This window comes from Melanostigma gelatinosum, assembly GCF_949748355.1.
Source record: "Melanostigma gelatinosum genome assembly, chromosome: 18".
Taxonomy (NCBI): domain Eukaryota; kingdom Metazoa; phylum Chordata; class Actinopteri; order Perciformes; family Zoarcidae; genus Melanostigma; species Melanostigma gelatinosum.
Window position 1 is genome coordinate 17,263,489 of NC_136651.1, and position 15,277 is coordinate 17,278,765.

General features: G+C 44.3%; 2 protein-coding genes across 3 annotated transcripts; one reads left to right on the forward strand and one right to left on the reverse strand.

Moving 5' to 3' along the window:
* Positions 1-248: 248 nt before the first annotated feature.
* LOC306791903 (bromodomain-containing protein 3-like) lies at positions 249-8,448 on the reverse strand. Of its 2 annotated transcripts, none has more exons than XM_079288816.1 (11): positions 8,409-8,448; positions 6,890-7,233; positions 6,081-6,218; positions 5,850-5,994; positions 4,223-4,347; positions 3,829-4,122; positions 3,613-3,741; positions 3,329-3,493; positions 2,568-2,659; positions 2,202-2,476; positions 249-1,690 (listed from the first exon to the last, which is right to left on the reverse strand). In XM_079288816.1, exons 2-11 carry the CDS (start codon positions 7,082-7,084, stop codon positions 1,587-1,589), a joined length of 1,662 nt encoding a protein of 553 aa, XP_079144942.1. In that variant the 5' UTR covers positions 7,085-7,233; positions 8,409-8,448; the 3' UTR covers positions 249-1,586. The 2 variants fall into 2 exon arrangements, with proteins under 2 accessions (XP_079144942.1, XP_079144941.1); XM_079288815.1 differs by having other exon boundaries at positions 3,829-4,125.
* Positions 8,449-8,900: 452 nt separating this feature from the next.
* wdr5 (WD repeat domain 5) lies at positions 8,901-14,455 on the forward strand. Its single transcript, XM_079288902.1, has 14 exons — positions 8,901-9,058; positions 10,088-10,197; positions 10,336-10,444; positions 10,855-10,928; positions 11,022-11,111; positions 11,243-11,332; positions 11,455-11,538; positions 11,630-11,685; positions 12,114-12,160; positions 12,333-12,408; positions 12,637-12,670; positions 12,829-12,903; positions 13,007-13,094; positions 13,424-14,455. The coding sequence occupies exons 2-14, from the start codon at positions 10,120-10,122 to the stop codon at positions 13,522-13,524; spliced, it is 1,002 nt and encodes a 333-aa protein (XP_079145028.1). The 5' UTR covers positions 8,901-9,058; positions 10,088-10,119; the 3' UTR covers positions 13,525-14,455.
* The last annotated feature ends 822 nt before the right edge of the window (positions 14,456-15,277 follow it).

Consider the following 15,277-nt stretch of genomic DNA (forward strand, 5'->3'; position numbering starts at 1 on the left):
CACACACACACACACACACACACACACACACACACCTAAAGGAGTTAAGCCCTGCGGTCCGACGGAGGAGGCACCAGCTGTTTGAACTGGTCAGCTTTGGGTGCGTGCCAGTTTTCTGCAGAGCAGTTGGCAGGCCAGCTGAAAGTGGAGTCAATGTTTCAATCAGGGGGGCTTTCTGTCACTGTGGTGCACGCTGTGGACCAAAGAGCACTTTACACCGACGCTGTCAAACAAAGACAAGGCCACCATTGTGCTTTTACTTTTATTAACAAAATAGAAACAGGAGAGCTTACGCAGACAGATGGAATATTATCTTATCACAAGTCAATTCATATCAACAGCAACCAAATCGTTTTAAAAAACATGGTTGGAAACAAGAACTTACATACGTGTTGTTTTTCTTTCATGCTGTGGTTCATTTACAACAAATGACATTCCTGCTGTGTGGGCTGTTTCTGAACATGGTTTTTCCAGGCCTCATTTAGTAGTTTGATTTTGTTCAAACGGAATACAAAATCGAAGTGTAGAGAATTGAAACACAGGTTTAAGAAGACAGCAGTGCATCGCCATGCAACATACTGGCAGGGGACATAAATAACGGTGGACACGATCTTCACTTTGATGGATGACTGGACTCAAGTCTCTGCAAGTTGACTTTCATAGCACGCCGCTAAGAAAGCCTGGAGGGGACGACACAGCTAAAGCACTGCATCATGGGGAAAATATTCGATGGAAGTCATTTGTAGTGAATAGACTACGCCGTGCTAAACACCGGTGAGGCCCTTCACAAAGGTCACGCAGTGGTTTGTTTTAAACTGCTCTGCTTGGAGCAATGATCACGCATGGCACCCAAAAAGGTGGAAGTCAAACGACATTTGCTCAGGAGGAGACTTGAAATAAATAAAACTAAATGTGTTAAAGGTAGAAAATAAAATTGTTCCGTGCATTTACTGCTGAACAGGTAAACAATTGACGTAGTGGGAAAATGTCTCAACATTCATTTTCCAGTTTCTTCCACAACTGAAACAGACAAGTACATAGCACACGTGTGGAGCTGTGAACCAAAATCCTTCTCCCCACCCTCTCCATACTTTCTAATGAACAAGACTAAATGTATACAGTATTGCCACCATAAAGATGAATATCCACGCCACAGTCTCAAACAGCAGCCCTCAGAACTGTGCAGCGTGCTGGAGATTGTGACGAAATATACTTGTTCATAATCATGTCCGACAATAGAAACGTGCTTCTCTCGACTTGTAGAGCAGCTATTGAGAGCCGCCTCGTGTGCAAGAATTGGAGGTGGAGAAGAATATTTCAACGAGGTGTTTGAGAAAGGCCTGTGCTGTAATTAAACAGCGTGGGGACAGGATATTAAACTCAGATGTTGTGAAATGTGCCCCAGTGAATTCTTAGCGTCTGATAAGAAACACCAGCGCCGGATATTACGATTCATGAAGGAGTGAGAAAGGCCACGCTGAATAAAAGGAAGTTTCCTTTTCCAAATATTTGAACATAAGACAAATAGGAATGGTGAACAGGTATTTTGGTCACAAACGAAGAAATAAATAAAAACATTACAGCCGTCACGAGTTGCCGTTTTCTGAACTGGAGTCACTGGAGGTGCTGGTGGCCGAATCTGAAGAAGTGCTGCAGCTGACGTGATGAGACGCAGCATGGCTGCCTTTCTCTGGATGGAGGGAAGTGAAGGAAGCACCGTCACCAAATCAATTCTACAGACGCTGAGGGCATTTACCGGTACATGTTGTTGTTATCGATGTTTTGTTAGCACATTCATTTCAAACAAAAGGTGCACTCAGTGGAGTGCACATCTCCGCCAGGTGTGTGTGCAACAACCACTGCTGTAATGTACGATTGAACACAAGATTGGACAGACACAGAGGTGCACACTAGGGCTGGGCGGTATACCGGTTCAACCGGTATACCGCTCAGCGACTCATACATAGTTACAGCCTTAAAAACGAATAGAAGCAGTGGCGCCATAATGTGGTTATAAGGTGGTATTTCAGCTGCAGGACCACTGCATTGAGGCGGAAAAAAATACCGTGATATACCGTGAAACTGGTAGTCTTAAAAAATACCGTGATATGGATTTATGGTCATACCGCCCAGCTCTAGCGCGCGCGCGCCCACACACACACACACACCGAGGGAAGGTGGGAGGACGGCTTCCTACTTACTTTGGCGTTTCTTGAACTTCTTATACAGACAAGACTTCACGTATTGCTCCAGCTCGCGCAGCGTGGCCGGCTTCAGTAACTCGAAGTCGATCTCGATCTCTTCGGGGCTGGTGTCGTGCATCGAGGGCTCTCGTGTCTGAATGATGTGCACCACGCGGCCCAGCTTCAGGCCGGGCAAACGGTTAATGTCGAGGCTCAGCTGTTGCTTCTCGTCATACGTCATCTGCAGAGTTTCATCGTCCGAATCACAGACGTTGCTTCCCAACCACGACCGCCTGTAATTCCGAGACAAAGCCGTCAAAAGGTCTCTACGTGGAAGCGACATACTTTGACAATAGAGTCCTTCAGTTCTGTAAAACAGCCGACCTGGAGTTGTAATGCTGCCTGCTGTCCTCTTTCTGCTCCTTTTCTTTCATCTTCTTTGGTCGAAGCGCAGGGACTTCACAGTATGCAGGGAGCTGTTCGTGAACAGTTTGAAGCCGTGTCAACAAAAAACTAAAGAAATTTACTTTTTGTGGTACAGATGGTAGTATCAAAACAGTAAGAGCCAAGAAAAATAGCAACAGTAGGAAATCATGCCAGAGAGTAGTTTCTGTGTACGAGCACGTTGGAGTGAGAATAAAGACAAGGAAGTCTCACTGAGCTCAGCATGTCATCATTCAACAGTCGGAGAAGGTCTTCCGATATACTTCACGCATCTATTTCTCCCGGTTGTATATTTGAGAGCCAGAAAATAAATCTCATTGCACACCTCACGTTGCTTCCTGTATTGTGCATAATTTGTTGATAATATGATCCCATTGGGTTTATATACAGTATGATGCCAGTTACATGACCTGACGCTGCAGGACACAAAACATAATGTCTGCTCGATAAAACTCTGTCATGTCATCTCATGCGGAAATAAAGAAAAAGCATTCTGCTGACTGGGTATGTGGTGAATTTTAACTTATATAAAAGCTATATTTTCATTGCATTTTACAGGTAGCGTAGATGCTATGCCAGCATTTGTAAGTAAAGGCAACACTTTAGATAATTAAGCTAGAGGTCAATGAATCTATCAGGAAACCAGAGGCGTCGCAGAGCAAAGAGGAACTCTGGAGTTAGAGACGTGTGCAGATACCCACCTGATCTTGAACCTCAGCAAGTCGGCTGGGTTTGTCCCGCTCGTCCGCTAAGTCCGATATGTCGGCATTGTAGGAGCCGTACCCACTGAAACCCACTCTCTTGGCTGGCGATGGCAACTCCACCGGCTCGTCCGGCATCTTTGCGAACATCATCTCGAACACACCCTGAAGCAAACGCACGCACATGTGACGAAAGGAGGATCGAGTGAAAAATAGAAGACGGAGTCCTAAAAACAACAACAGCAAAACCTTTTTTAATTTGTTTTTGTAAATTCAAAAAGCACCTGAAGTTTGATGGCCTTAGCGACAACATCATGATGCGGCGGGTTGTATTTGTAGCAATTGGAAAAAATCAGCCTGACGTCTGCAGCGAAGCCTTGTGCGTCCTGGTACTCTCCTCCATCCATCTTTTTCTGGAAACGGAAAGAAAGTCATCAAGACAACAACCGTCATGCCCGTGAGATGAACCACGCAGGGGGATGTACTTGCACGGCTCGTACCTTCACAGTGCTCAGATCCATGGGGTATTTGATGATGAGGTGGTAGTCGTGGAGCTGCAGAGCTGCAGCGTCGACGGGCTTGTAGAACGGCCAGGCGTACCCCAGGTATTTCTTGGACAGCATTTCCTTCAGGATATCGTTGCAGACCTGGAGCTGTTCGGTTTCTTGTTCCGGCAGCTCCTTCTCTCGGCCCGCGCTGTCCCGTCTCCTCTTGCTTCCTGAGGAATCACTCAAACTGGTTACGGCCGCTGTGGAGGGATCAGCGGCGGCGTCCACCTTCCGCTTTAGCCCTTTCTTCTCCAATGAAACACAAAAACAACACCACAATAAGAGGAAACTATCCTCATCATCTGCGAATTCAACCGAATAGGAAGAGACGTAAACGGCGACTCACTTTTGTGGCGGTCTGTGACGGGTGTTTGGGCACCGAGGACGAGCTCGAGGGCGTGTTGCTGAGGCTCGGCTGAGTTGTGGGCGTCGCAGCTGAAGGACATGTGGTCACGGCTCCGTTCTGCCCACCTGCAGACGTGGATCAAACACAAACACGGGGCATTTTCAGTGATGGTGGAGCTGGTATGAAAGACAGGGCATCGCAGCATTCAACACCAATAACACAAATAGCAGCCGACAATTTTGCCAAATGCGACTGAACCATGCTAACCGATCGTTCAACTGTCGGAAAGAAAGAAAAGTACGTATTGTCATCCAACCTGCACATGCTACCACGTGACGTGACGTGACTCCGGGGGTGTGTTCAGTTGTTCCACAACATCACCGAGAGCAGCTTATTCAAAATACGCTGGTCAAAAAAATACCAGTTGAACGGTAATGTACACAACAAACATAACTTAGTCCGTTATCCGTTTTGGGGAGCTCTGATGGATAGACTAGTGGTACATTATGAGCAAAAGGAAAATAAGAGAATGCTGAAATCATTTTCCAGGACATTTCACTTTTCCTCTCATTTTCCAATGTGCGTTTTCAATGACTGGAAAACTGGTCTTCCAATTTTGTTTTCCAGGACGCGTGTGAACCCTGACAAACTCAAATAAAAGAGAAAAAAAACAGTAAAATATTAATCTTAGTCAAAGTAGTACTATTTTATAATATCAGGTTTCAAGGTGCATTGTGTTGTTGTGACAGGATTTTCTTTTTCTGGGCAAAAGAAGCAGCAGCAAACATCCAGTGTGTGTTCAATCTAAGCTGAGATTGATCGAAGACGACACATCTTTCCGTGTCGCTGTGTGCAGCTTATTTCCACTCTGATTGCGCGCGCACACACACACACACACACACACACACACACACACACACACACGCCTGTTGTGCTCGGTGGCCGTCGGTCTGTACGCTCCAACATGTACACGTAAACGAATGAAGAAACGCCCACAACTACCGCGCTAATAGCCGTATGCATTTCCAGAGTGCAATATCATTTCGGTGGAATGAGAGAAACAATGCTTAAGAAGAAACCCAATTTCTGTGACTGCAAAGTTCAACCTCACTGAAGGACCCACAGGGTACAGAGTATATACCGGTAGTTAGAGAGCAGAGACACTTCAAAACAGACAAAAAGGAAGAAGAGGGGCAGAGGCTCACTGATGCTGCAGGCAGTGCTGGCTGGACCGTCGAGAGACTTTCGGGTGCCGCTGATTCATGCAGGCCCGAATATAAAGCTTTCACACACCCAACAAGACAAACTGCAGCAGTGCCAGTCACCATGTTTTGCATTAAAATAAAAGTGTGAAATACTGAGGGATGAATTAAGGACACGCATAAGTTTAAGGGAGATCTGGTTGTAACCTTTAGATTGCATTTAATAGAACACAACAGTAGAACTGAAAGCAGGACGCCTCGCTGCCCCGGCCTCGCACCTAATTGCTATGTCAATGTAATCATAACCATATACTTATGATGGTTACTATAACTATGGCCTATATAATTAGAATTATTACATAACAACATGTAATTATATTATGTTCATACCATACACTGTACAGCCGAAGGGTTCGTGCGCGTACCTTCATTACCGGGGGTGCTGCTTTTCTTGCCCTTCCCTTTGCCGGCGTGAGGAAGAAGCTCCACTTCCCTCGGCTGCATCTGGGCAACTTTTTGCAAGAACACCTTTTCCACGGCGAGCGCCATCAGCACGATGTCATCTGTGGGCTGGAGGACAGAGGGACATCGGTGAGGATTTAGCTTTCACGTGAGGCTAACCGCCGCGTTGCATTCCCCGTCACGGAGCTCCTCACCTTGTTGTAGATGTAGCAGTTGGTGAACATGGTGTTGAAGTCCTGCATACATTCACTCGCGCTCCCATAGTAGTCGTTCTCCAGTCGTTTCTTGATTGTTCCCAGGTCCATGGGAGACGTTATGATCGTATGATAATCCTGATTGAGGAAATAAAAAGAGTCAACGTGTCAGATGAACGTCGTCTAGCTGTTGGTTTCTCGCCCACGTCTTCTAAAAGGATCTGAAGAGGAACAGTTTATTCGTGCGGAATCCCTACAATTTGATATTTCTCATTTCCGGGATAATTCCAGTTCACATTCATGTTAATAATGCAGAGATCTAGGAACACAGCGGCATTGTTGAAATGTCAGACAGAGCTAGAAACTCACTTTGGATGAAAACCAAGGAGAGAAACAACAAAACAGGTGAACGAAACAACATCACGAGGGTCAACGAAAGAAAGAGAAGATTGAAGGATTTAGAAGCAGTTTTACTTCAGTGAAAGAAAAGAGGAAAGGAGACTCTCTCCAGCACGGCGAGACAATCGCGTGTGTGACGTTTCAGACGGAGGAAAGACGATTACACAGTGGGAGTCCATGTGTGCACAAACTGTACCAAGTTCAGGCATCAGTAGCCAAGAGGCTACTTTAATTTGCTTGTGAATAACATCGCTTTTTTTTGTCCATCAGAGTCTGAAAAAAGCATTTTGTAGCAAATATACCGCTGCCTTTATCAGGGATGATTATCACGATTGTAGTTGGTACAATACCGTATAATGAAGCATCTTTACAAGCTAGAAGAACATTGAAATCACTTTAAAACTACTCACTGGCAGCCCAAGAGCGACCGCATTAACCGGCTGGTGAAAAGGCCAGGAGAACTGGTGCCGCCACAGGGACTTCATCACTACACTCTGCATGAACTGCAGCTGGTTGGTCCTCCGGCCAGGCCCGTTGGGGTTGGTGACCTCGGGGGGCGGAGGGTTCACGAACTGCGGGGGGTCCGGGCGAGCGTCTGCTGACATGGCTGGGACCGGTCTCCCCGACAGGACACGACCTCTGCTGGTTTGCGTTATCTCCCGTGAATCCCGCAGCTTTCGTCCGTCAGCTCATCAAAGGCTCCGAGGGAACGCCGGCTTGCTTCATTCATAGTTTTCATACCAGACGACGTGATCTGTCGACATGAAAACAGAGAGGTCAGAGGTCATCACTGTGGTTCAGAAATATATACAAAACAAGCCACTACTATTGACGATGTTATGTAATGTAACTACGGTTGATCTAATTTCAAATGTGGACGCAACACCGGTGGTGGAGATGGCTTCTCAAATGGCTCAGTCGAATACACAAACATGCAAACACATGAAGTCTAGATTTGCACAACAGACTCCGAAGTTAAGTAGAGTTAAAGCAGTCAACTCCGAGTCCCACTTGGTACGTAGCATAAGACATCATTGCAGTTGCAAAGATGTTTATGAAGAGCTCACGTGAATGAGTCTGTCTGGTGATTCTCCACGTTATCAGCTGCATGTTCTTCAACTGCTGCCATAGATTCAGGAGTTTTGGTGTGCTATCGAAGTGTGTGTTCCACTTGTTTATTGTTATTTCATTGTTAAACTGTGGCTTTCCATTAGTATAAACTGTGATTCTGGGCTGTTTTATCGTCACTTTTGCAAGTGACACGAAGGTCAAAGGTCATCAAGGCAGTGATTTGCAAAGGAACGACGAGATGTTTAACACAGTTCAAGAGAGGCTGAAGAGTGATGCGCTACAGGTACGTTTCGGTAACATTATAGCAATAAATATGACTGGCTTTAACATGTTAATGCTGATTTGACACTCGACAAAGAGCAAACAGAAGAGCTTGACAATTGTTTTTTTTAAGTGTAATAAATACAGCGCTATACCAGCTCCAGGACCAGCCTGTGATGTACTGTTAGCTGCACTTCAGCTAGCTAGCAGGCGAAACTAAACGTGCTTCGTGTCATCACAAGTCACCGTTACAAAATAAAGAATAGTCGTTTGAATAAAGTCTCATATTGCCTCGTCGGGAATTTGGCACACAAGAAGTCAAGTCCGAGAGTCGTGCTTTACGACTACCTTAGCTACCTTACGAGCTAATGTTACCTGTTATCCTCACACAATGGCTACGTAAACTGTCTCGCGGGGGGGGGGGGGGGGGTCGCGGATAAAAACTAACATTTAGGATAACTACAGGAGTTTTTACGAACTCATTTTCCTAGCAAGGCACGTTGAAACGAGAGTTCATGGACACTAAGCACACAAGAAAACAAACATTAGAGAGCACCGTTTGACCAACTTTGAAACTTTGTGACCGAAACAACAAACCTGAAGCCAGGAACATGCGATCCTCTCCAGACCGCTTCACTGGCGGATTGTAAACCAAAGGTGCACACCGCCACCTACTGTGCTGGAGTGTGATGGGCCACGTTAGTATGGTATTATGTCACAAAGGACGTCTACGTTTCAGGCAAACGTTATATCCTTTGACAGGATTTTTGACACCATTATTGTACTGCCATCAGCTTTTAAGTAACATTATCTAACTCTATCTCTCCTGAGGTAAATTAGTCAAATGTTGATGTAATGACTAATTGAGCCCAATACATAATAGTCTCAAGAAAAAACAACGTATGCAGGACGATTTCTTTTAAAAGTGCACATCAAAATAAAATAAAACATTAAATATGACCAGGGTCACCTGGAACACCACTACTAAAACGCACATGACGAAATAGGTAAATTTGCCTTTGACACTTTTTGTCCCTCATTGGCCTCCGTTACTTCTGAGAGTGACACGCATGCGCAGAGACGCACCAGCGCACCACATTCCCCGCTTCTCGTCGCAGGCGAGCACCCAGCAGCCAGCCTATTTATTAACGCGTCCTCCATGGTCGTCTGAGTAAAAAAAATACTAATTTCTCCCTCCAATCTGCTCGAGGAGTAACAATCTGACCGCGAAGCTGCATCGAATCCCCGTGAGTATCCGCTCACGACTGAATCCTCACCCTTTGAATGGAGGGCCCCTCCGTGGCAGCTCAACCAATTTGTCAACAGCGTTAATGCTTCGCGAGCAGACGGCTAGCATGTTGGGACTCACATTAGCTCTCGTGTTCAACCAGTGGATTCAACATTGAGTTGTTGTCCGTCTCTGTCTGGCCTTCAAATCGTAACCGTGTAAATGCTCAATATTTAGCATGACGATAGCTACTGTCACGGCTGAACTAACCAACGAAGGGGTTCCGTGTCGCCCTTTGTTGAATAATTCTTATTTTGGCTTTCGTTGCATTTAAACACTAATAAACGTGAACGTTTTTGTAATTGATACAAACTAGCCACACGTATAGTCTTAACTAAACGTATTACATGTTTATATTCAGTCATTTTTAACAGTAACAAGCCAGATGACGGTAGCTAGCTAATTGCTAGCTGAAATAGCGAATATTTTTTTGTTACATAACGCTATGCTGAAATTGAAAGCAGCCACAGAGGTCATGTCTGTTTACGACTAAAGACTAGGAATAAAATCATCTTTTAACCGTAGATCTAATGGCTCAGTTTGTATTGAATTAACGTTAACGTTACAGTATTAAACCCCCGTTGTCTCTCCATATGAAATATCTGTCATAGTTCACATTAAAAGCATAAATATCAGTTGGATCTCGTCATTTATAAACTGGACAGTACAGTTGAACTCACTTGAAGTAAATTATCTGTGCATCCACTGGAGAAATCAGTCCTTTAATCATCATGAAGACCAACCAATGCACATTGTAATCACACATTGTTCGAATTTACATATTAGTACTCTAATATTAATACTCTAATGAATGTTAATACGCTAATGTTAATACTCTAATCATAACGTGTGTGCTGAGGACACTGAGGGCTGTCTCCTTATAACGCAGACGTCTGTTTCACGGCTACGTTCACTTCGGTTGTCTGTGAATGCGACAGCGCTCAGAGTCGTGCAGGATTTCATGATTAAACTCAACATCTGTCTCCAGGAGCGTGCTCAGTAGATGCTCATTTCCTCACCATGGCAACGGAAGATAAGAAACCAGAGACCGACACGAAGCCTCCCGTCGTCCCATCAGCGTCTGCCAGTCAAAGCAAGGTCTGGGTCCCTTAAATATCTGCAACTACAGCACTTCACTTATTGGTTAATTGTGGGGGGTTTTTCTTTGTCCTTTTTCGATGAATGAATGTCTGCCTGTTTGTCGCACGTTTCTAAACGTCATGTTCTCATTCACAGTCTGCGCCCGGCAAGCCCAACTACAGCCTGAAGTTCACACTAGCGGGCCACACCAAAGCCGTCTCCTCCGTCAAATTCAGTCCCAGCGGAGAATGGCTCGCCAGCTCGTGTGAGTTCCTTTAGTTTCCAAAACCTCATGTGGGGCCACAGAACATTAGGGCTGCAATTCAAAATGATTTTCCATTGTCATTTAATCTGCTAGATATTTTCTCGATGATATGTTTCGTCCATTAATAAAATGACATTTACAATTTCTCATGTCTTCATCACCGTGTGCTTAGTGGAAGAAGAGGGTGGGGATGATTGTTATTTCTGCTCAAAGAATGACTGAAGAAAATTGGCCAATTATCCAAAAAGTTGCAGATCAATCTACTAAACATTGCCGCTCTACTGTAAATCCAATTTGAAGATATTTTCTCACTTGCCTTTTTTCATAATTATGTTGTGAAAAGAGCAGTGAGCTTGTGTTCACGGAGGCTGCACTCACTGAATGCATCTTTTTTTTTTTTGTCTTTACAGCTGCCGATAAACTCATCAAAATCTGGGGAGCATACGACGGCAAGTTTGAGAAAACCATATCCGGACACAAACTGGTGAGTTAACAGATCCTCACCTTCACGCCGTGGTCGTATTATCTGCTTATCCTTGACTGTTGTGTTCCTAATCAACACCCCGTGGACCTGCAGGGTATATCTGACGTGGCCTGGTCCTCCGACTCCAACCTCCTGGTGTCCGCATCAGACGACAAAACCCTGAAGATTTGGGACGTCAGCTCGGTAAGAGAGCGCTCGATGAAACGCTGTGAGCAGAACAATCCCATCACGTTCCAGAGGTCGCCCCAACACCGGGTGTGACTTCAGCAAATGAGAATGTGTCATTTCTCTCTTTTTGCTTCTCTTTCTTCTAGGGGAAATGCTTAAAAACTCTGAAAGGTCACAGCAACTACGTCTTCTGCTGCAACTTCAACCCCCAGTCCAATCTCATCGTGTCAGGATCGGTGAGTACAGAGCTCCTGGCACAGAAGAAGCAGTCAATGGGAATGCTGTTAGACCTTCTGCTGAAGCACTGGACTTTATGAAGCATCGCCTCAACATGTCTGTTGTTTTGTTTTGCTTCCAGTTTGATGAGAGTGTACGGATATGGGACGTGAAGACCGGCAAGTGTTTGAAAACATTGCCGGCTCATTCTGACCCAGTCTCAGCTGTAAGTTCTTATTATAGTGGTGTTAATATTGGAGGATGTTGTTAAGATCAACACGGTGCCAGTAAACGTGATGGTCTGTCTCGGCCTACAGGTTCACTTCAACAGAGACGGCTCCCTGATCGTGTCCAGCAGCTACGACGGACTCTGGTGAGAACAAAGCTCGTCTGCAGCACACGTTCACTGCTCGCGCTGCCGGGCGGATCTTTAACAGTGACCGAGGAAAATGTAAAACTGTGGTCGTCATTAGAGGAAAGTTTAAGACAAAATAGATTTAATAATAATAAATCCTGCAAGTATGGACATCACCTGCTTTGACAGTTAGTTTTATTTAATAAAGGCAATTTATTTGGAGTGTAACACCTGCTTGAAAACACGTAGGATGGGTGCTGAGTTATGAAGACAGAAGATTTTAGCAAAACTAATTGAATAACTCATATTCTTTATTATATTAAATCTGTCTGAATATTTGCTCATAGCATTGTTAACATTGTTTTAAAATGGTGATGCTATGCTTCTGTTTTATTCATTGTATTACCATTTAAAGCCTAATTCATTGTTTTGGTTTATGTTCCCAGCCGAATCTGGGACACGGCATCGGGGCAGTGTTTAAAGACGCTCATAGGTAAGCTCAGCCCTCATGTACAGGGCGAGGACATTCATCACAGGGGGAAGTAAAAGTATTTATTTCGAGGTGATGAGTGACATAATACTGTTTGAATTGAGGCACCGTAACACGTGTGTGATGTTATTGCGTGGCGTATTTTGTGCTGACTCTGCTCCCGTGTTTGTGTCAGACGACGACAACCCCCCCGTGTCGTTTGTGAAGTTCTCCCCCAACGGGAAGTACATCCTGGCGGCCACGCTGGACAAGTGAGTGTCACGGCGCTCCTTTGTGTTAGAGGAGGCGTTCGTGTTGTTCAGGGTTGTCACCAGCAGAGGGCGGCGCAGCGCTACGATAGGCTTCCGTCAGCTACAGGTTGACAGACAGAATGTACATGGAAGTAATAAGATGAGAAGACTGACTGGCTTTACAGTCACATTGTTGCTGCTAATGCTAGCCGCTGTAACGCTAGCTCTGCTGTGTTTGTGTCTACTCAGCACGCTGAAGCTGTGGGACTACAGCAAAGGAAAGGTGAGCAGCTGTTCACTCGGGTTGATTTATGTTCTGTCACGTTTAAGCTTCCTTTATTTTTAACTTTTAAAAAAATGAAGTTGATGATAAATGTAGGTTTCTCCGCGTGAAGCAGAAAATTGAATTTTTACTGTTTTTTTTTTTTTTTTACATTTCAGTGCTTGAAAACGTACACCGGCCACAAAAACGAGAAGTACTGCATATTCGCGAACTTCTCCGTCACCGGCGGAAAGGTTAGAACTTTCTGATTCCTTCATGTTCCTGGTGAACACTGTTTCTGGTATTTAACGCCTCACCGGCACACTTTGTACTCATTTGTACCTCGTTCTCTTTCAGTGGATCGTGTCCGGCTCAGAGGACAACATGGTTTATATCTGGAACCTGCAGACAAAGGAGATCGTGCAGAAACTCCAGGGCCACACAGGTACAGGCGAGGCCCCGGGTCTTAACTTCTTAAAGGGGACAGTTCACCCCCAAATTAAAAATACATAGGTCCTACATGAAACTGCTCACAACAGGCTCTGTGGATTATCTTTGGGAACCTGGTCTTGATTTATTAAAGGGACATTGCTGCAGAGTTTTTATTTTAAGTTTTTTTTTGGCACTAGTAGCACATCTTTGGATTTTGGGGTGAACTGTCCCTTTACGTCTTAATAGGCTTTGTCCTCATGCATTGTCAGCTGGTTTTCAGTCCGATCTTTGTGGCGGAGTGTAATACGTTTATAAACCTCTCCCGTCTCTTACTCTTTCCAGACGTCGTCATTTCGACCGCCTGCCACCCGACAGAGAACATCATCGCGTCCGCGGCTTTAGAAAACGACAAAACCATCAAGCTATGGAGAAGCGACTGCTAAGCCCCCTTTTTCTTTTTGGATCTTTTGGGCCATTCATAATGAGTTTTTCTTCTGTTTTGTTGTAAGAAAAGAGGACTTTTTTGTTTCTGAACAGAGAGCTCCTGCGGGCCGGAGAGGGCTTTCAGGTGAGGAAATTCAGCGAGGAGAATCAAATGACATCATCGACCACAAAAACCCCACAAAGCCGCATCTGAGATGTTCCATGCGTCTAACGTGTGCCAGATTTAGTTTCTTCACCAGGAAGTTGGAGACTTTTTTATTTTTATTATACACCAATGTTGATGCTCTGTTCTGGTGCTTCCCCCCCCCCGGTCACGGCATGCATTTCTGGTCTCACGATAAATGTAAAGCTTATTTGGCCTTTCCGTTTCATTTTTTTTTGTGCCTTTTTTGTTTATCTGAGTAACTGCAGTGATTTCAAGGTGGAGAAGTGACTTTGACATCAAGCTTCAGGTATTAAAAAGAAAAGACATCTAAGGATCCTATGGCTGTTATTTATTATTCAAGGCATCGCGATCAGTGTTTTTTTCTTTTTTGTCTGGACATTTAATTGCCAGATCTCAAATGTGCACCGTGTGCTGTAACAAGATATATTCAGTGTTTGTAAGTCCTTTTAGGGCAACAAACCAGGATTTAAAGTCCCCCCCATGTCTAAATTGAACATTTTACAGTTTAGGAAAGTGACCAAATGCAGCTGTTTAGTCCTCTAGCATCTGTACATATGACGTTGACGTATTGTGACTTGATTATTACAGCTGTCTGTCTTTGTTCTCTTCTGCTTGATTAGCTCCCTCTGTAGTTCTGCACATGAAGTCAGCAGCATCTGTTCTCTGTAGTTAACCTGGATTTATTATGTATTTGGTGGAATACATGTTTTGACATTTTACAGCTATAACCGGCGACTTAATAAACCCAGTTTTTGTACGTTTCACGTGAACGAGTCGTGAGTTTAAACATTTACATCACACACAATCAACCGGCATCAGTCAAGCTCACTGTTGAGTTTTTTTTAATAACTTTTTTCCTGTCCATGAAAGATAAGAACATCAGAGAACAACCCACAAAGGACAGAAGACACAAATTCCACCTCCTTTAAAAAAACAAATGGACAAAAATAGAATTGAAGAGGACATTCCCCATCTCGCAGCGACAGGCTGAAAATGGCAAAGTAAAGGCAAAATAGTTTCCTCGCACCTTCAACTTTCAATCTGAAAATCGAAGCTTTTCCACAAGGGAGAGAACACAAGCAGAGATACAATTACCTTTGTACAAAAATAGATCATTCTCCAAGTGTTTTTTTGGTCCTTTTTTCTTAAACATTTTACCATCGATGCAACAAAGAAAGCAGTGATTGTGTCACAAGCCCAGCTTTTCCTGATTATTACACTTTTTGAACATACAATTGCCAAGCAACACACATTTGGGAGGGTTTAAAGTCTTTTTTTCTCTTTCACGGTTTTATTGAGGTCCCATAAACGGCTGAGAAGCTGGTTCTTTTTTTTCTTTTTTTTAGCTTTAGAGCTGCTGCGGTTCTGCTGGTGGACCAGGTTTTAATAAAGTCACGGTCTGAAAGCAACAAAAACAACTTGTAACTTGAGTCGTGGAACATTTTGGTCTGACAGACTCGTCTTCCTCTTTCGTTGTCGGACATACTCAAAAGAACAGATCTGTCGATATAGATTTATAAATATATACACATTTACATATTAACAAAATAGAGCTTTGTGTTATAAAGCGTTCATGTAGGTGATCC

Bases quoted from the DNA above. Each gene is read 5' to 3' on its own strand.
- wdr5 (XM_079288902.1), top strand. From the start codon at position 10,120: ATGGCAACGGAAGATAAGAAACCAGAGACCGACACGAAGCCTCCCGTC. The intron at 12,161-12,332 runs GTAAGCTCAGCC...TGTTTGTGTCAG, and splicing joins GTGTTTAAAGACGCTCATAG to ACGACGACAACCCCCCCGTG. The intron at 13,095-13,423 runs GTACAGGCGAGG...TACTCTTTCCAG, and splicing joins GAAACTCCAGGGCCACACAG to ACGTCGTCATTTCGACCGCC.
- LOC306791903 (XM_079288815.1), bottom strand. From the start codon at position 7,084: ATGTCAGCAGACGCTCGCCCGGACCCCCCGCAGTTCGTGAACCCTCCG. The intron at 3,742-3,828 runs GTACGAGCCGTG...TTCCGTTTCCAG, and splicing joins TGGATCTGAGCACTGTGAAG to AAAAAGATGGATGGAGGAGA. The intron at 1,691-2,201 runs GTAAGTAGGAAG...CCCTCCATCCAG, and splicing joins GAAGTTCAAGAAACGCCAAA to AGAAAGGCAGCCATGCTGCG.